Raw genomic sequence first — 21,633 nt, forward strand, 5'->3', positions numbered from 1 at the left:
ATCTGAGTGACTAGGGATTTTTTAGGTATTCTGGGAACATCTAGGCATGTTTTATCATGCTATGACCTTCCACAAACCTCCGTTTACTCATGATCAGATGTTTGTCAGGGACTTTTTTTCTGACAATGGGACAGGCCCAGGCCGCAGCAGCTTAAGATCAAAATGGCCCCAGGCACAGTGGGTAATGGCGAGAGGGTCGGGCAGGTTTCAGGGCCCTCCTGTCAGGCTCAAACCATGCGGAGGCTGACGGAAAAGGGCAGGCGCCGCCGGAGCCTGGCATAGGCCCCAAAGGGAACGCCCCTTCCCTTCAGGGCCTGCGCCGGGCCCCGGCCTCGCCAGGCACCCTCCGCACCCCTCCTCCCTCGCAGCGCGGCTACCGAGAGTTTGGGCTGACGTGGTTCTCACTCCGGAGCAGCGAAAGGCACCGCAGGTCTCCCCGTTACGGAGACAAGATGGCCGCCGGCCGCGCCGGGCTGCGCAGCCCCTCGCGTTCGCGGGGCGGGGCCGCTGTGCGTCACCCTGGCAACTGAGCTCCTCCCTGCCACCGCCTCCGCTCCGGAAGTCCCGCCCGCGGCGCGTCGCGGTTGCTAGGGAGCGGCGCCGGAAGGGGCGGGGAGGGGGGGGGCTGGCCGCGGCCGCGCAGCGGAGCCGCCGGCGGGGCGATGGGAGCAGCCGGCGGGGACGGCTGGGCGTGAGGGGGAGCCGCGGCCGCCTCTCCCGTCGGCAGGTGAGCGCGGGGGCGCGGGTTGCGTCGTCCCACACACACACACGGTGCGGGCTGCAACCACCCGCCGTCGGGGGAGGCGGTTGGCCTCCCTTCCCCCCGGGACTGTCGCGACAGCTGAAGATCCCTGTGGGATCGCGACCCATCCTGGGAGATGGAGGGGGGAGGTAATCGTCTCGCCCAGGTTCCCCTGCGGGCCCACTCTCGGAGGGTGCCTGGGAGAGACGGGGGCAAAGCCAGCCGGAGTCAGCCTCTTCGTGCGGCTGTCGCGACATGGCGCGTCGCGCCGCGGGTGAGGCGTTGGTGGAGGCCCGAGCCCGGCTGCCTCCGCTGCGGTCCCCTGCGGGAGGGAACGCGTGGCGTGCACGCGTCTGGTTCTGGGGCGTTTGGTGGTCTCCTGCTCCCCCGGGCTCGCCGTTTCCGACAGCTCAGCGACGCGGCTGTTTCGGTCTTCGGCTCCTTTTTTATCCCTGAGATTTTGGGAGTCGCTGTGGCAGGCCCTCCCGGTCTCCTCTGATGGCACAACCACATCAGCCGAACTGGATTTTCCAGTAATAAACTTAATAATGAACCACAGTTATGTTTTCAACTGTTAGAAGCAACTAGAGCTTGCTAGATCAGGTGCCGCAGGCACCGGCACCGCTTGCTTACACTTATTTTGCAGTGTGAAAAGATGGTCTGCGGTCAGCATGAGTAGCTTCCGTAGTGGCAGTTATGATGACGTCCGGGATGCGTTTGGATCTCACCGTCACCTCATGAATTTGTGCCAGGGCAAGAGGCCCTTGCCTTGGATTAGGCTGCTGCTAGGCTTCTTTACATTTACTTGCTGCCCCAGGGACCAGCCTGGGCAGTAAAGGCAGTGCTTTGGCAAGGTGTCAGGCCTGCTGTGCCTGTATTCTATACTTCTTGTCCCCTGAGTAGGAGGTCTGGTGCTCTGCAAAGGATTTGACTTACTGTACCGTTACCCTACTATATGCGGGCTAGGGCTGTGTTATACAGCTCTTTGACGTTTACGGAAGATAAGGATCTCAGTTGACCAGAAGTTTGCATGCTTGCAACCATGAATGCATGGTTCTCTCATGCAATCTCATCAGGTTATCTAGAATACCTAATTGCGGATTAGAGGATTCCTGTAGAAAATTATATTGTATTAAAATTATATTATTGAAAATAAAGGTTTTGGTACAACTTAGTATAAGTTATTTTTTATGCCCCCTTGTTTGTGGGTTTCAGTAATCAAATCAGAAGATTTTATTTACAGGCCAGTTAAACATCATCTGACATGATCACACTGTCCACATAAACCAAGGACTAATTTTCAGTCTGCTGTTGTATTGCTATGCTTTCAATCCTCCTGTAGCGGGATGGATCTATAAGACCTAAAGTTCCCAAAACAGGAAAAGAATGACACTCTTGTCATTTTTCTCTTTATTTGTGGTGTAAGTTATCTTCAATTTTTAGCTTTGGTTTCGTTTTAACTCACATTCCTGTGGTGAGTCTTCTGTTGAATTTTCTCTGGCTTCTGAAATCAACCAGTGCAGACTCTGGGAGTCAGATAGTATAACTAGTCATGGAGCAGTCCCACCTGCTACCAAAAAATCCACTTGCTGGATCAGTACGCACAATCTTTCAGGGTTCCTTGCCATAGGACGTGTAGCATGTGTTGAAAACTCTTCATAAAGAATCCTATAGAAAGGATACTGTGACAGCTGTTGCATCCCAGGGTAGAAATGAGGTTGCAGCATTAGAAATGTTGGCAAAGTAGCCCTGCTTGTGGCAGCGCACCCGGTCTCTTAATCTTTGCCAGGCGGCAGCTACGTGCTTCTGTAAAGACAGAGGCGCAGACAGCTACATTTATCTGATACAGCGTTTCTGGAGGAACAAGCCCTGAGGGTAGTTGTAGCTTATGTACTAAGGATGCTGGAGTAAGACACACTTGGGAAGTAGGGAGCAAGATGAGGGAGTCAAGTGACAGAGAAACCTCATGGGGTAGCTTGGAGATGCGGAGGATGCGTTTTAAGGCCTTTTGAAAATTTTACGTGGTGTGTGGTTAATGCTGTCGTAGCATTTAACACATTTCCTTTTGAAGGGACAATTCTATTCCAAGCTGACTAATCCCTGAACTTTTAAAACCACAACAAGATGGTGTGTGGTACTAGTGAGTCACTGATTGTGAATCATACATACTTCAGTACAAATAAATGGATCCCTTTGTGTCATTTATTTTTGTTTTGGTAGTATCTGGAAGGCCCAGAGAAAGATCATGACCTTGTAGAACTAGGTGTTGTATAAGCATACACAAAAAGACAGACCCTGAGCCTTCATATACTCTTTTCATCTGTCTATTTAAGCTTGATTTCAACTTGTTTTACCAATGTGAATAAAAAATAAGTGTGTCTAAAATTCTTTAAAATCAAAGTCTAATAGTAAACATTTCTGCCTTGTGGAATTTGGCAATTTAAATAGTCTAGGAAGGAAAAGGTGGGAGCACTATATAATGGGCTATGCCTCCCAGGAAGAGAGAAACCGTAGGGGTGTTAGCTTGCTGGCAAGTTTACATCTCCATATCTAGTCCTGAAAACTGAACACCCCTTGAATTCCAGTCCAATATCTTAGTTGCAAAAATTGTATTAACTACATTCATTACTTACTTGCGTTAATTACAGTACTACATTAGTAAAGGTGATTTGAAGTTTTAAGTTACTTTTCAATGGAAAATTATATGTAGAGGGAGCGATAGATGATGTTACGTGCGTGTGTAACTCCGCTCTCTCCCACTCCCTTGTGTGGCAGTTTTTATTCTTGGGAGAGGCATGTGCCAAATAATCTGCTTTGGGCTCAAAGAGATTTTCTTCTGAATTAGTACTTCTGTGCAGTTGATTTCTGTGAAACATAACTATGAAAATTCACTAGGCTGCAATTGTAAAACTGATTTGTGGAATGAACTGCGGAAAGACTAAACAGCAACGTTGAAACTGCTTATGAGAGCTGTCTACCCTTGACTTTGTCAGTCATTATCATTTGCTCACGAATATATGTTAGCTTGCTTAATAGTTGTGTACTAATCAGGCCTAGATCCTGGGAGGCTGGGCTTCATCACTTACTTAGAGATGGGGTAAATATGTTGTTCGTTGTATAAAGTTTAGTGTTCTGTGCACATCCACTGGACTGTAGGCTTTTGGCTCTAGACTATGTATGCACAAAGGATGACATGCTTCAATTCATGTTTCTTTGCCCCCATCCTCATTGGTATTACATTAATGCACGATATGAGACACTGTGTGAAGGCGATCTCGCCTAACAGCCCTTGTAAAGGGGAGTGCAAGTGGGTGAGTGCCTGCTGCTGTCAGAAAGCTTCAGCCTGCACTTCAGAGAGGCAGCAATTGTGGGTGCTGCGCTTGTCATCACTCCTTCTTCAGTGCATTTGTTGTGCGTTCCCACCTTGCTAGACTTGGCTGTCTTTCTCAAACAAAAAGGGCAAGGATGTAACATGATTATACCAGAGGATTGACAAAAGTAACTTGAGCCCCCCCAGAACAAGACAGACATCAATAAACTGGACTGATTTGAGCGGAGGGTTACCAAGATGGTCACAGGGCTGAAGCACTTGTCTGGTGAGGAGAAGCTGGGGCAACTGTGTTTCTTCAGCCTGGAGAAGAGGTGGCTCTGGGGTCACCTAATAGCAGCCTGCCTGTACCTATGAGGTTATCAAAAAGACAGATCCAGGCTCTTTAGCGTGGTGAAGGGTGGGAAGATGAGAGACAACAGACATAAGCTGAAAGAAGAGAGGTTCAGAATATATGGAAAAATATATGGAAAAAAAACTTTTCCCCATGAGGCCAGTCAAGCAGTGAGACAGGATACCCAGAGAAGCTGTGCTATCTTCATCTTCAGAGGTTTTCAAAATGTGGCTGGATAAAGCTCTGAGCAACCTGGTCTGACCTCATAGCTAATCCTGCATTGAGCAGGAGGCTGGACAAGAGACCTCCTGAGGTCCCTTCCAGCCGGAATGATCGCATGATCCTGACAGAAAAGGCTGGTCTGGACAAGTGAGAGATCTAATGTAGAAAGTGACACCTAGGTGTCATGAATTGAAATGCAGCTTATAAGCACTGTTCTAACCACCTTAGGTTTGGGGAAATCCTGCTGTCAAGGGTTTAATGATATCAGCTTATCCATTTCCCCCCAGCTAGAGCAGAAGGCAAAATCATGGCTGCATGAAATACAGAGAAGACAACACAAAGTTGGTAACATTACTTTGGTTCCCTTCCTTGCGGTATAGTAAATCGTGATTCTTGATAGAGCATGTAAGGGATTTCTCTTGGAATCGTTCTCTTTTCTTCTACAGTCACTAAGTGATCCATATGAACTCTCCTACTTCAAAACAAAGCAAAAAAGTATATGTGTGTAAGTCTTGGTTAGAAATAATAAAATGCCTGTGTTCTACGCTTGGTTCTGTAAACATTACCCAGTAAGTGTACGATAGTGATTTCTGTCATTACTGTATTTGAGGGGAGACATGAGCTGTGTGCCCATTCATAAAAGGTGGATTGGCTGGGCAGTGTGAAAGGTCCTTGTAACTAGTGTCCTTGTTTGCAGTTGTCCAGTTGACAAATGCAGGGTTTCAGTCTGAACCTAAGATGTTATTTTCCTTGATTTTTAAATTAATTTACTACTTCTGTCTTACTTATGTTAAAGTGCTTTCTAGATGCCACTTTTCTTCCGCTTTGACTTTCCTGGTTTGTATTCTCCCCTGTTTTCAACTTGACATCTTTAAACTCTTCTTTACTAACAGGTTGATTCTGCTTTAGGATAATGGCAGGAAAAGTAAAGTGGGTAACTGACATAGAAAAATCTGTTCTAATAAACAATTTTGAAAAAAGAGGCTGGATTCAGGTGGCAGAAAATGAAGACTGGAATTTTTATTGGTAAGTACATTAAAAATACCAATTTCTAAATTTGTGAAGCATTTTAATAGCTTATGTTAATACCGTTAATAATAGAACAAAATGCATGTTGAAAAATGAAAGATGCAGAAATTATTATTGAATTACTGCAGTGCTCCTGAGAGTGTAACATTGTTTTGTTGCTTCTGTAATTTCTTCGGCTATTGCTGATCTTCTGTTCAGATTTGCATTGGTAGATTCCTGTATCTATGCAGGCCTGCTAAAGTCATTGGTGTTCCTCAGGGTAGAAGGTCCCATCTGCATGGATCCATTACCATGCTACTGATCTCATGTATCTTTGCAGTTTGCCAAAGGTTTTGTCAGGGAGTGGAAAGTCAGTGACCTAGCAAGATATCGATCACTTCTGGGAATACCAGTTGTAAAAAGACCAGGGGAAAGGCTGTGCTCAGTGTTTTTTATTTTGAAGTGTGATACCTGATTTTATTTGATTTTTTTTGAATGTAGTAAGCAGAATTTTTCCTTTACTGTTGGAAGGGATTTGTGGCCTGAGGGGAATCTTTGAAGGTATCTTTTCCCAAAATTTTCTGACAACACAACATAAGCGAAATAATCCAAGAGTACACGGTTCCAATATATGATAAAATATTCTTTTATCAATGTAACGGAGGCTTGCCCTGTTACCAGAGTCCAGGCTCCTGTAATAAAGGCCTTGAGAACTGTACTTGCCTTTTCCTTCATGATAATGATTTATATGCAGACTAATTATTCAATATTTCAATACTGAGAGTGAATGTGAAATTAAATCAAGATAATGGTGAAAGGAGGAGAGTAAATAATCTAGCTTCTTATTTGGCATTTGTCTAATATAAGACTGTGAAATGCTGTCCTAGAATGCAGTAATCTATTAATTGGAAGAAACAATACTCTTTAAGCAAACCAAACAATTTATATTGTCCCTTTCAAATACGACAGAATGGCGGTTTGTGCTGCCAAATGTACCCTTTGTGAACCACTTATTTGAATGGGTAGGAATCTAGTAATCTGCTCATGCTTTTGGAATGCAGTTGGGGGGGAGTGGGGGAACAGGGCACTCATGGAAACTGTTGTGTGACTGGTTGTTTTGTTTTGGGTTGGGTTTTATTTTCTTCCTGAAATGATAACGCAGCAGATTGATGGCATTCAGGAAATATTCTTAAATTTCCAATGTGAGACATCTAATACAGAAAATTCTTTGTATCTATGACCCTGCTCTTATCTTCTGTGAAAAATTAAGTAGATAACTAATTTGATGACTTGTCACTGCAGCCCTCTGATCTGGCATTTATGGGTGGTTTTAGCAAGATCTCTGAATCACTGTTTTCAGTTCATATGCTTGATTCCTTTACAATCCGAATAGCAAGGTAGTCAGTAGGAGGTTGTTTTTGTGGCTTTTTTTGAGAGGAAAGCTGAGTTTCCAGAGAGTGAAGTAACAGATTTAGAAAGATGCTTCTATAGCATTAGGATGCGCATCAGTCATTTTTAGGCCCTGCTGGGGGTTGACCAAACTATCAACAAGCCAGTATCCAGTAGGGCCAAGTTGTCATCTTCCTTTCCTCACTTTCTGTGCCAATTTCTGTAGTAGTAGAGGGATCGATAAAACCGGCAGGATTTCTTTGGTTTTGCTAATAGAAGTTCAGGATATGTTGGATTGTCACTGCAGCAAAAAATTATACTATAAAGAGAAATGAGAGAGAGAAAAGATGAAGTGAATGTAACAAAAAAATTTCGACTTTGTCCTCCTGAATTGTGTTTCTTGGGAGAAATCATTTGGTATCTGTCTTTGCTTTCAGGATGAGCGTACAAACAATCAGAAATGTTTTCAGTGTGGAAACTGGTTACCGCCTCTCTGATGACCAAATTGTCAATCATTTCCCAAACCACTATGAACTGACCAGAAAAGATTTGATGGTAAAGAATATCAAGCGATATAGGAAAGAACTTGAGAAAGAAGGAAGTCCTCTTGCAGAAAAGGATGAAAATGGGAAATATATTTATTTGGGTATGTGGTTCTCATTATCGGCTTTTATCTTTTTTCCTACGTAGTCAATAACCTGGAATTGAGCTGGCTTTTCTGTGCATAAAGCACTGAACCTCTGAAGTGTTAGAACATTAAAGTGACTATCTTGAAATGCTCTGTCCCTGTCAATTAAGTAAAGTGCACTTTATCCTAAAATAGTTTGCTGCATTCTGCAAACCTAACCGCCTTCTCTCTCTGTCTTCTCCTCCTTTTCCCTCCCCTCAAATCTGCCATTAGAGCATAACGAAACACAAGAATAGGGAAAGTGATAAAAACAGTAGTAGTGAATATTTCATATGAAATACTATCTTTTCAAAGCTTTTCACAAACCTTGTTTTGAAGGATAATGGCTAATATTTTACAAATTGAGAGGAACAGAGGGGATGCTACTCATTCAGGATCTGTGTTGAAATTAGAGACAAAGCAGGAATAAAAGATTGAACATTTCTGTTTCCCTGTCATATTACCACAGCACTAAGGCCCAATTCCTCCACTGTGTACCTGCTAGTATTCAGCAGTATTCAAGGAGGAGCACAAATCCAGTTTATGTGCACAGAAGTTGTATTTAGACTTAGTTTTGTAAGTAGTAAGGTCCTTAAAGACTGAACTTAACAGTGCAGCATTAGCTGAAGCAACATTGGATGAAATGATAATGAAATTCCTATTTTTAAATGTAAGGGTACAGAAATAGTTTTGTAACTAGGCTTTTTGTGGTTGGGGGGTCTGAGGGAGGGGTTGTTTGGTTGGGGTTTTGTTGTTTTTGTTTTGTTTTGTTTTTTTAAGTTATTTTGAAGAGGGAAAATTGTGGAATTAAGGTACTTTGCAATAAGATTAGTGGTGAAACCAAAGGGCTCTGGAACTTCATGTGAGACAGGGTTGGAGTTTCTTTAATTCAAAAGTAAAAAAACATTATCTGAAAATCTTATACTGGAGCAAAAACTAAAATAAACTTTTGCAGAAAGGCTCTGGACAGAACTGAACGAACAAACTCTTCAGAGGAGAAATTTGGGGGAAGTTGGAGAACAAGTAGTGACTGCTAGAAAATAAAATTAAAACCAAAACAAAACCCGAAAAAAACAAAACCAAGCCAGCAGTAGATCAGGAATGAGGAGATTAAAGTTGTTTTGGAGGTCAGAAAGCATTGGAGTGAAACAGAGATGGGGATATGTTGAGTTGATTTACATCTTGGGAAAGTGAAATGAAAGCGCTGTTCATCTGTGTAAGAAAGAAGCAGTTCTGTATGGATGGAAGTGAAGATAATCTAATAGCAAAAAGCGAGAAATGCTTTTCTTTAGATTTCAGTAAGCATGGTAATACTGATTGTGGGAGCAAATAAGAATGACTAATGAGAGTTACATGGAAATAAATATTACCACATCCAAAGGGGAAGCAACATCAACATTCACATTTTTGCATGCACAGAGGATGATAAGGTGTTTAGCAGAATGGTAAAAGCTGACATAGGAAACTGAGAAAGTTTGATGAAGTTAAGTTGGAATGGTATATAATACTCTAATTTCACAGCATATAAACAGAAGAAGAAAATTGATTCATGTGAATTAAAATTATTAATCTGAAGTTAGCAGCATGCAATATTTTGCAATTGTTTGTTTAAGTAAAAACTAGAATTTAAATGAGATAAAAAGCAACATGAGTCTTAATGAAGGTGGATCATGCCAGACTGGAAGACTGAAAAGACAGCAGTTTTTTTTAGTCTGTATGTGTCAATAGCCTTATCAGATGTAGTGTCCTTAATTGTGCACCTTTTTTTTCCCCTTAACTCAGATTTTGTTCCTGTTACTTTTATGCTTCCTGCCGATTATAATCTCTTTGTTGAAGAATTCAGAAAAAATCCCTCCAGCACTTGGATTATGAAACCTTGTGGCAAAGCTCAAGGAAAAGGAATATTTCTAATCAATAAACTCTCCCAAATTAAAAAATGGTCTCGAGATAGCAAAACATCTTCGTAAGTTCTTAAAACCCAAACCCTTTATTGTACTTTCTGTAATCAGGTGAACCACATCAACGTGCTAATTGTCTGATGCATGGGAAAAGTATTCCATTATTATTGCTTTGTCATTATATAGTTAGTTTTGTATTTAATCTCAGTTTTTATCTGACTTCCTCCTTCAAGCAGGTTTTAATACGATTTGTTTTGGTATGAGGAGGTACAAAGAACTGTTCAATTAACTATTCTTTATGAAAATGCTTTCAGTGTTGTTGGGGAAAAAATTGCACAAAAATAAATTGTTCTGCTTCATAGTATTAAATAACAGGAAGCAACGAAAGATCTTTCCCTAAGCAATTTCAAGAATTATTTTATTTACTATATCTATTAAATCACTTTTTAAATTAGTACAAAGGAAGAATGCATTTATATTAAATAAATACATTATCCATTTGGAGCACAAAATAATACACCTCATGTTGGTGATCTACTTCCAAATGGATGAAACAGGTTAGCAGTCTATGTTTTTCTCTGACTAGTAAAAGTTTTGATCACACAACTAATGTTAATTTTTTTCCTGTTATAAAGTGACTGGCTGAATATCACTTGAGTCTCCCCCCCCCCCCCCCCCCCCCCCCCCCCCCCCGCCCCTTCCTGTTTGACTTGGAATCTGAAGAATGTCACAATCTGAAAATTATCTTAGCTTTTCACAATTGTTTGCAATTACACACCAAGCATAAATACAAATATTCTAGGAGTATAAGATCTTAACTAATGAAGGTAATGTAATATGTACTCTTTGCTTGTCTGAACCATGCCAAGCTCTAAATACTCTCCAAGGAAAAGACTGGCTTGTAGAGCTGCATTCTGAATGGCTCGATCAGCTACCCTGTTATCTTCAAAACTGAGTTTAAATGGTTAATTGATCTTGGTCATCTGTTTAGTATTTTTAACTTTTTTTGGTATATAATGCCTGATGCCAAGTGTGTATTATTAACCACTACAACTTTATACATTGTCTGGCAAAAGATGCAAGATTTCAGTCAATCCAAAATTTACAGACTGCTTCTAAAGAAGAAGACGACTTATCAGATTATATCGTTGCAATGTCACATTCTGAAACGTGATTTGTGTTTTTCAGGTTTGTATCTCAGTCTTCCAAAGAAGCCTATGTGATTTCTCTCTATATCAACAATCCATTACTTATTGGTGGAAAGAAATTTGATCTTCGTCTGTATGTTTTAGTATCTACGTATCGTCCACTGAGATGTTACATGTAAGATTGTATGTATTTGTATTTTGTTTTGAGAGAATGTTTAATGTAGTCAAAATAATGTTGCGCTTGTTGCACAAAGAAGTTTAATGTGTACATAGTATCCTAGGATGCTCTTTTCCTTATTTCTTATTGGGGTGTAACACATTTTAATGACTTTTTGCATTTAAGGTATAAACTCGGATTTTGCCGGTTTTGCACAGTAAAATATACACCAAGTACAAGTGAATTGGATAACATGTTTGTACACCTTACAAATGTTGCCATTCAGAAACATGGGGTAAGTGTACTGAGTTCTTAGGTGCTCTTTTGTAGCAAGACTGATTTTCTTAAATTGTCCCAAAAACTTGGAATAGAAAGGTTTTATTTGTCATATTCTTCATCATCTTGCAATTAAAATAGTTCAACTGAACGTAGAAATAAATAAATTTTAGAAGACTGCAGATCAAAAGTATGTAAGGTAATGAGTTGCAGCTCTGTAATAGACGGTCATATCTTCAGTATTGACTTGCAGTAGTTTAAAACAGGGGTTTTCTTCAAGTCTCCTATCATTTAAATGCTAATATGCTCACTTAGCAATTGATTCTGTGAGCAATGGAATTAATGAAGCCTGGTTCCTGTGGATTTGTATTTTATAATAGCACTTCAATATCGCCTTCCTGATCTCTCCTTCCCTCTCTCTCTCTCCCATGCAGTTAATTCAGCTTTCCTATTTCCAGCACTTACTCATCACAGTACTTTCCAGCTTCTTCCTATGTTCCCCCCCCCCCCGCTGCCCCCACCTTCCTTCTCTGGGTAAGAAAGGGAATGTGCAGTTGTGAGCTTGGAGATAAATGTTTGCTGCCTGGCCAGCTGGTGGCTTCCTCTTGAACGGACAAAGATGGAGTTCTGCCTGCAGAACAGTTCTGTCCTGTAATTTGCCATTGGCATTCATAAAACATGTGGAAAGCTGATAGCTTTGACAGCACTTCCCTATGTCAAAATAGGCTGAAATTCACCAGTGGGAGGAAAGGCTAGTGGGTCAGGGGTGACATGAACAGATGGGCATACGCTATCACTGCACAAGCCTTGTTTCTTCAGGGAATCCACTTGATGATGATGACTGTCCCTTTTGCGTTTTTAGCGGATGTCTGTGATTTATAAACCATGCCTCTGTTACAGTAATTAAAACTCTATTGTCGCACTTCCTAATTTCATAGGTTTTATTTTAAGAGTATGGAAAATAAACGTGTATGTACATACACGCATGCATACACTCGTATATATATCCATATATATATTCACATACGCTCACACACAAGATACATTATATGTATCTTAAATTGCGACCTTGCTAAATGTGCCTTGTCTATTATTGTTCTGTAAGATGTGCAGCATACCAGAACTGTTTTTATCTGGATATTCCTGTAACAACAATGTAAATTATAATGTCACTTATGGTGGTAGTTATAAGCCAGGGTGTCAAAATGTGGCATTTTTCAGTACTACAAGCATTTTCTTGCTCAGGTGCTGATTTGTGAAGTGCTTCAAACACATTATGGTTTGACAGGGCACACTGAGAATTAGTTGTGGTGAAAGCAGATCCCATACAACTTAGAGCATAAATCATGGTGCTGTTGCCAGCAGCAGTGGAGAGGCATGTGATATGTTGCCTGTCCCGTTATTGTGCACCCTTTCATCTTCTCTACCAGTTAAAGAATAGCCTTCAAGATTTCTCCTAAATAAAAGTAGAAATGAAAGTAGTGGTGAGGTCACTTTGAGAGAGGAAAGGCCAACAGAAATGGGTATAGAAGTAGCAGCTTAAAAATGTGGAGTCATTACTAGAGTATTTGAAAAACTTTTTTAAAATTCTGAACCACTAATATCTGTTGAGTTTTGCAGAAAGAAGTGAGAGAAGTTTAATGTAAAGCCACTCTATCCATCCTATCTGTCCTGTTTTAAATGTGTCTGTAACTTTGGAGGCTCTTAGGCTGTACAGTTTTAGAAGAAGAACCTAATTTGAATTGTCAAGTAATTTATCAGAATTATGATGAGGTCTGGAAAAACTCTTTAAGTGCTAGCTGTTATCTCTACTCTAAGCCCTACATGAACCGTAGAGTTCCAGTGTGTTCGTACCCTACAAACTCAGGGGAAAACATCCCTAATTTGAAAAGTGTACAAGTCAATATCAGGGAGAGGGAAAGAGTAAAATGAAGGAAGGAGGGTAAGTCAGTATACCCATTGTAATGTTTGTGCTGGAAAACACAGTTCTAAGTCATTGTTCACTGCATGTGTAATACAAACAAAACAACAGTAATTCTTCTACTTAATTATTTTCAGTTAGTGATCTTCTATGTAGCCTGCAATATTCTACTTTGTTTTAATATTTTTAATTAAACAGCTGTGATTGTGTAAAGCTCTACCCAGTTGAAATCTATTTTGATTTGAGTGCTTGTTCTGAAATGCAAAGAGAGTTGAAACTTTGATCTCTGTTCCCTTGCTGGAATCTGGTCTCAAGACATTTTTTCCATGCAGCAAGTCCTGAGAACCATGTTTCAGATCTTTATTTGTACAGTCCAATTTTCCAGATTTACTAAGGGGGGAGCTGTAGAAAAAGCCTAAAAATAGAGGCTTCTCTGACCTCGTCTTAGAGGACGACAGATTTCGTTCCTCTCAGAACTTTTTTCTGCTCTATGCATTCTGTGTTTTATAATTTAGCAGGCATACAATCATGCATTCTTAGAAATGCTCTGAGGAGAACCTTTATAAAGGGACAAAGCATTTGTCCTGAGTGTTATTCAAGGGCTGAACGTGTGTCTTTCCATCAGTAAGAATACCCTCAGTTTGCTCTTGTCTTTCCGTTTAAAGAGAATATAGTGCAGAGACTTGATAGCCTCTGAAAAGGCAGATGTAAGGTAACCTCCTTTTTCCCCATTCTGTTTCAGTAGCACTTAGTGTTTTTTCTATATCAAAGTACTGAATTACTTGAAAAATTAACCTTTAAAAATAATTCAGGTGTCATTTCACTGTCTTCTTGAATGTAACTGTTGTCAGTAGCACCATTAAGAAGATACCGTGTTTGCCTTTTGGGAAACAGACAAGTCGCATTTTAAATGAATAAACACAGACAAGCACTTTCAAGTGCTGCATTTTAAAACAGCTAACTTCAGTGAAATTTAGCTATTGCTCACTTAATTATTTCTCCTTTATCCCCAGAGGAGGAAAAAGTTCAATTCTTTCCTTTCACATTTTAAAACTTATATTTCCAAATCATAATTTATGTTTTACTATAAAACTGTCAACGTACCAGTGGTTTTTTTCTTCTAAGAAAGATTTATTACTTGATTTGCAATGTGTGATATAAACATATACATGTATAATAAAAACAGTAGTTTATGTAGAGGGCAGTTCAAAGTAAAGGTGAAGTCTTCATAAAGCTGTAAAATAGAGTAAAACCAATTGGCTGAGTTTGTTTTTAGAGCAATACTTGTATGTAAGTATAAGTGGGCTTTTTGTGTGAAGGAAACAAAACTGCTGAACAACTGCAAAATCTTAGACTCAATTAACTCCTTAACTCTTCAGGATGATTACAATCATATCCATGGAGGCAAGTGGACAGTGAGTAACTTACGCCTGTATCTGGAGAGCACCCGTGGAAAGGAAGTCACAAACAAATTATTTGATGAAATTCACTGGATAATTGTGCAGTCACTGAAGGCTGTTGCGGTGAGTACTGTTCCTGGAATGCTGCCAGCAATAGCATTACGGCTGCAGGCTTATCATAACTGTGAAAGTGAGTTTGCCATCAAAACCCCTAAAATCTATTTCCTGCTATTTGAGTGATGGTGCTGATGCTGATTTCTGCAACTCTGTTATCTCGTGATTTCTCTGAGCTGAGTGAACTTGAATCTTGGGTGGGTGGGTGAGCTATCTGTGCATATTGACGAAGTGAATGAATCTCTTTCCTTGAGGGCTCTGTGAACTATTTAATATGACTTGATACTGCCCTTGTGAATAGTATGAAGGTCTGCCAAGGCGCGTGACGTCATTTCAGCAATAACAAATGTGTCAAAGAAAAAATAGCTCTGGAGGACAATTTATCAAAGAAAACGTAAGGCTATTAGTTCAGCAGAGTTACATAACTTAGTTTCACCTCTTTTATACACGAGTCACATAGTTATCACGAACTCTTATTTAAAAAAAAAAAAGTAGCAACCAATCCTTTGCTTGAGTGACGTTCTAGTGTTTGGGTAATATCCCATGATTACATTAGAGAGCAAGTATTGCTCTGTGGGTCAGCTGGGGTAACTGAAGAGCTCACTGGTGCCAAGGACTGTCCTGTTCCCAAGTGCCTGGTCCTGTCATCTCTTTTGGGTTGGTCCTGGCACCATCGTGATCTGAATCAGCTCACTCACCCAACTGACAATTACTATCTTGCTTTATTGATGGGTTAGTATTCTGCCAGTGTAATAAGCTGAATCACCTCACTGAAGGACCAGATGAACACCAGAATCAGCACGAGAAAGAGGGACACAAGGTCGTGAAGCTAGGATCAGTGGGAGGTGGGGAAGCATGGCTCAACTCAGCCTCTGCTGTGCAATCATATTTGAAACCAGATGTGAGAAGAGAAGGGATTTAATCCAAATGTTAGCAGAACCTTAGAAGAGAAAAGGTGTCGAGAATTACTGAGCATGAAATGTTTTGGTCCTCTGTCTTTCTGACAATGGCAAATGTAATAAGAGATGCTTGTTCCTCCTTCCCCCTTTCACTCCCCGAAGAACTGAAAAGCTTTCATTATTAGTCTAGGGGAAAACATCTCACTAACCTGTTACAAAGGTTTCTTTAAAAGATCTGATGAGATTTGCATAGAAGAAAAGTCTTACCGTGCATCCTGCAAATGTTTAGCAGATGCTGGAAAACTACTGATTCTCTAGAGGATGTGCATCTAAGCACAACTTGGTCCTTGGTCTCTCTTGGCTTTCAGGATCATAGTTGACTTGAGCTAATTATAATTTTAAAATGTATCTTGTAATTGTTTGACCTCAAATTTGTGCATAGTTACAGCAGCATAATAAAAGAAGTGTCTTTGAATAAGTCTCCTTTTTCTGAAGTTTAAAGAATTCACAATTATGTGAAGCTGTGTTATGTAAATTTTAAAACTTCTGATTTCTCCTGATGCATGCAGGCTTTTGTTATTACTTTTGCAAAATATGAAAACACTTATTTTCACGCTGGAAACTTAATGGAAAATTAATGTAACTTAGTCCTTGGTATTAATGCAATCATTAATATTGAAATATTTACTTACAGCTTGGAAAAAAGAGGCAATCCTGAACTTACTAGTTAGCAAACTTATATTAGAGTTACAATACTGAAAACTGTTGTAGGAGATTCATAATATAATCGTATGTGATTTCTAGCAAACAAAGTGTGTAATTGGGTTACTTACTGAATTGTTGATTTTAATACATATTGTTGTCTTTTTTTTTTTTTTTTTTTAGCCTGTAATGAATAATGATAAACACTGCTTTGAGTGTTATGGATATGACATTATAATTGATGACAAACTTAAACCATGGCTAATTGAGGTAAAGTTACATAAAATACAGGAAAAAAACTTCCTTCTCATTTCACAGAATAAAACTAAGTAGATTTCAATGTAGTCTTTTCTCTTTTGAAACAATATCTTTTGTTCCTCAGGTAAGTGGATTAACAAAAATGTTGGAAAGTAGAATAGGGCATGTGATGACCAAGCTAGCATGTGCTTTTGTTTCCCGTTTGTTTGGTGTTTCTATTTGTTTGTAGCTTTCTGTTTTGTCTTTTAAATCCAGTGCATCCATACAATTGGACATCAGAGGTAGTCTGAATATTACCAGCCCTATTAGATACTGTATCAGTAGCTGGAAAATTGGCATTGGCTCGATAGAGCATAACATCAAACTTAAGTTGTATATGCTGTCATGGCCTTAATGTTGCAGATTGAGAGGAAAGAAAAGGGGCACACAAAGGATAATTGGGATGTTTGGAAGGCTTTTTTTCCCCCACATGAATTTCTCTTTAGTGTATTAACTTTGGATCTGTATGTTCAACATATATTTTATCCAGCCCTCTTCTTTCTCAGTCTAATTGAAAGCGAAAGATCAAAGGTAAATGGACTTTATTTAAAAAAAAAAATTAAAAATCTGTTTATTGTTCTGATACCACTTCTTCATAATAAATGTGGAACACAGAGATACGTTAAATGAAGCCCAGTTTTAATTAAAACAAGATGCAATGTAGTGCTTTGAATTGAGAGCATGTATGTGTTTCTCCAGCTCACAATTTAACAGGGGAGAACTCAGATTAAGAACATAAATAAAAGCTGTTTACCTAGAAGAAACCCACACATTCCTGTATAGAACAGCTGTTGGAGTGAACCAGGCAAATTGTAAGCATTAAAGTTTATGGGTTTTGTATCCATGTAGGCTTAGAAAATTAAACAAAAATCTATGTCTTGTCTGATTAACCCTGGTGAATCTAGTCTCAACAAAAAGTTTCAGGCTGACACTGCAGACGCTTAGTGGTGTGGTGCTTTTGTTTTTAAGTAAAAAGAAAAATGCCCAGTGGGGGATTCCTTCCAGTGTCTGAGGAACTGAAAGATGTGTTTTGAGATGTTGAGTCTTAATTTCCCAAATAGTACATGTAGTCATCACACATGCTGTTTGGAGAACTATATACCACTCAAAAAATTGATGCTGACATTTTTTTCTTTTGTAGGTTAATGCTTCCCCTTCTCTTACTTCCAGTACTGCTAACGATCGCATCTTGAAATATAATCTTATTAATGACACACTTAACATTGCTGTGCCTAATGGGGAAATTCCAGACTGTAAATGGAATAAATCTCCACCAAAAGAGGTTCTTGGCAATTATGAAGTCTTGTAAGTTTTATCAATGTTTTATATAAATGCAAATGTTTTTCAGTCACCTCACTTTTCTAATGTGTAACATAGACCACAGAGATAAGGTGAACTCCATTGTGATGTGAAAAATGGGCACAAAGTACCACTTCATTTTTTTGGAGCTGCAATAGCAACGTTGGAGGTGGGAGTGCATTAAAGCAGAGTTGCCTCACTTCAGTTCCAGAGGGAATGTTACTTGTTTGATAAGCCCCTGCCTGCACCTTCTGAGCTTCCAGCAGCTAGGTTTGAGGGATAGAGGCAAAGAGAGTGTTTGTCTTCTACGTGTAGAACTTTAATTGTATTGACTCTAATATATAGATGGTAGTTAAATAGATATAAAAGTTATTTGATACAAATTTTCTCTCAGTTCATAGAAATGATGCCCCTTGACTCGTGTAATTCATGGATGTGATAATAATGAGTTGTCAGACATTTTTAAAATTCCACGATCTGTAATACAAAGAGAGAAATGAAGGAGACAGATCTTTATATTGGAGTGTCTGAAGGATTTATCTAGGATTGATTGGTCTTATGCAGAGGAACACTGATTTAGATACCATATTGGTGATACAGTTTCTTGTATTTTTTGAGAAAATGTTCAGATAGGTTCTCTAGCACTGGTGGTACAATTGTTCAGTATGTCAGGAATGCGGTTATGTACCTAGTTGATCCACTAGTTCATACTGATCTTAAATACTCTTTCTATATGCTAGTAAAGACAGTTCAGTATAAGTGTTGGCTGCATTATGATATAAGTTTTAATAATGTTATATACATGGTAGCTGTGAATACCTATACGATAGTGTAACTAAGTATATATAATGACTGTTCTACAAAATATTGTAGTATTATCTTTTGATAATTATAATTATGCATCTATAGCCAATTTCTGCTTGGAATTTGCGTAGCAGCTGAGACGTAAGTATATACTGAGGTTATCTGAGGCCATAATGGGCTTAGATATTTAAAGAACTACTTGTCACTGTGGTTAAGTGTTACAAAATACATGTCATCAAATGCATTTAATTTAAGCACACTGTTGTTTGTTCACCTCATTCTTTCCCTACTCGCTCTCTGATGCAACAGTGGAGTTTTTTAACACTGCAGCTAACAATCCTCTGTTTGAAGCAATAGCTTAAGACTTTATTAAACTGCCAGCAGTCTGATGTTCCTGCTTAACCACAGACCTACGTAGTGAGGAAAAATACAGAAGTACGTGGGAAATTTCACAAGCATAAAATTTCACAAACTTGGGAGTTTAACCAAAGCTGCCAGATTATTTGTTTCTTTCAAAAAGTAGCTGAAGATATTTCAGTTGATCTGTCTTGTATCATGTGGTAGTATATTTCCTTGAGTAATAGCTGCATATCAAACTATGCATGTGTAAACCTGTGTGTAGAACAGCTTGTATTAAATTTCAGTGCTAGATATTAAGCCAAATAGAATATAGAGGACCCACTCTTGTTTGTGTAGTGAATAGCAGGACAAGGCATTGAACGGGTTATCTTATTTGCAGATACGACGAAGAGATGGCGCAAAGTGATGGGCCTGATCGTGACTTGCGAAGTCGTTCTGGGCAATCCACTGGAGTAAAAGGAAATCGTGCAAGAGATTCAGGAAAGCCTGTACTAACCACCTGGAAGTGATAACTGAAAAAACAGCTGCAGTCTTGGTAGGAAGACATCATGAACAAAAATGCAGTTTTTGAACAGATTCCTCTGTTTTGCTACATTGCATGTGGGAAATATTAAAAGAGGACAATACAGCCTTTGAAAAGAAGTGAAATGAACACTCTAAAACCAGGAACTGTACTAGACATACACTGACTTGATGATTATTACAATAATATATATATTATGTATGTATATATAATTTTACATATATATACTTTGTATAAACTAATATTCTCTCAGTAATGATTAAGAACTTTCTTTATAAAGATGACAACTCAAAATATGCATTCTGAAAGAAACCCCTTGCTGTTCTGGATATAATTTATCTCCTATAGTAGCCTATCCCTACCTCCCTATAATAAATGAGCTGTCAATTCTGTAAAAGGGTGGTAGTGGTGAGTGTTAATATTGTCACAATGATGGTTCAGATTCTTGCTAGTAAAAGAAGAGCAACTAGAGAAAAAATAGCAATACATGGACTTGAGTCTATTGTCAGTTAATGTAGCTAATGATTTATAACCAGTATTAAGAAATTGAAAAGCAACTCTTTATACGATGAGGGTTTTTGTTGTGTTTTTTTTAATTTCCTTTAAGTGTTTTGAGCTGCTAACTCTTTAAAGGTAGAAAGTTTCATGGACTGAGGGAGTGTTTCAAATGGTATACTGAAGCATTGTTTCACAAGGCATTAACTTTTTATTTCAAGATAATGCATGTCCATGGAAAAACAAACAGAACAACTACATACTGTAATAAATCTCATTGCTTGAAGCCAATGATAAATCCTTATTTGCACCAGAATCTCTTCTTGTATTTATGCATGTATATAAGTACAATATCTGTATATTTTTGTATATTTTATGTGCACTGTAACAAAAATACTATTGCGCATGGTAAGCTATTTCTGGTAGCTCTGATAACAAAAGTTGTGATGATTAGCTACCAAAATGTATAGAGCAAAAGTTAAAAATAGGTATTTCAGTCTTCTAACAGCATAGCATATAAATAATCTAGTTGGGTCTGTGATTGGCTGTTGCTTCCACTTGCATTTTCACCAGTTATTGGGTGGTTATTTATAAACATCAATGTGCAGTTCTGGTTGTCTTTATTCTCCTTCCCCTCCTCCCCCCCCCCTTTTTTTTTGATGGTGGAGTATTGTGGAGAGAAAGACGAAGGAGGCTGAAAGTTGCAAATGTCCATGTAACCATAATACACTCTAATCTGGATGCCACTAGTGCAGTGATACTCAATCTGTCTGCCACAGCAGGCTACATGCTTTGCCCTCCTATGTGGCAGGCCACTAAAGTGCATGCAAAGTAAACTTAACCTCTCCCAAAAGTTTTGAGTTTCTTGAACACATAAAACAGACCACCTGCACCACAGAAAATGTCAGTCCTTTTCCTGCTTTTGAAGGTCCTCCTAGAAGAGGGCAGCTGCTCACAAACTGCAGTCTTTGGGACAGTTGGTGCTGATGACTCTCAGTTGGAACACAATCCGGCAAGAGCAGTTTGGGCTGGGAAGGGAGGGCAGGTGTGGGCTGGGCTGACCAATACCCTTACACATGATCTGGGATTCATCATTGCAATAAAAAATGAAATATGTAGACTGAATGAGTCACTCCAAGTGTAATCCTCATCTTGATTAATCTTGTATATCCCATTAAAATAAAGACCAAAATCCAACTGATTCTCAAGTCATCAGACTTGAATCTTCTCACTGGCCTCTACAAAAGCATATTCAACTTGGCTCTCGAGATAAGGCTAAGAAAAGATGATTACTGCAGGATAGTAAAGCTCATCTAAATGCCAGGTCTGATAGTTTTTGGGGTTGGGGTTTTGTGTTTGGTTTGGTTTTGGTTTTTTTTTTAGTTCCTAAGTGTGAGTCTTGCTTGTATATTTGAACTTTGACAGGTAAGCTACTCCTAAGTAGATGTGTGGTCAGATATTAAGTGTTATTTTAATGATGTGATATTTAGTGGGCAGATGTTTCTGGCTTTACCCCCAACATGCAGTTGGGGGTAAAGTAGGAAGTAGTGACAGCCTTAGGAACTATAAGACTGTAGTAAATAGTACTTTGTAGTATGGTTATATTCCTTACAGACAGGCAACACAACAAGGATACTCTGATAGAAGGAA

The 21,633-nt window shown here is 39.4% G+C and overlaps 1 protein-coding gene across 1 annotated transcript; it reads left to right on the forward strand.

Annotated features, from left to right (window-relative positions):
* Positions 1-679: 679 nt before the first annotated feature.
* On the forward strand, positions 680-20,584 carry TTLL1 (TTL family tubulin polyglutamylase complex subunit L1). Its single transcript, XM_050915893.1, has 10 exons — positions 680-727; positions 5,520-5,652; positions 7,461-7,669; positions 9,473-9,653; positions 10,777-10,911; positions 11,080-11,188; positions 14,470-14,613; positions 16,389-16,475; positions 17,644-17,807; positions 19,345-20,584. Exons 2-10 carry the CDS (start codon positions 5,540-5,542, stop codon positions 19,472-19,474), a joined length of 1,272 nt encoding a protein of 423 aa, XP_050771850.1. The 5' UTR covers positions 680-727; positions 5,520-5,539; the 3' UTR covers positions 19,475-20,584.
* Positions 20,585-21,633: the final 1,049 nt, after the last annotated feature.

Source organism: Gymnogyps californianus, chromosome 1 (genome assembly GCF_018139145.2).
Source record: "Gymnogyps californianus isolate 813 chromosome 1, ASM1813914v2, whole genome shotgun sequence".
Taxonomy (NCBI): Eukaryota; Metazoa; Chordata; class Aves; order Accipitriformes; family Cathartidae; genus Gymnogyps; species Gymnogyps californianus.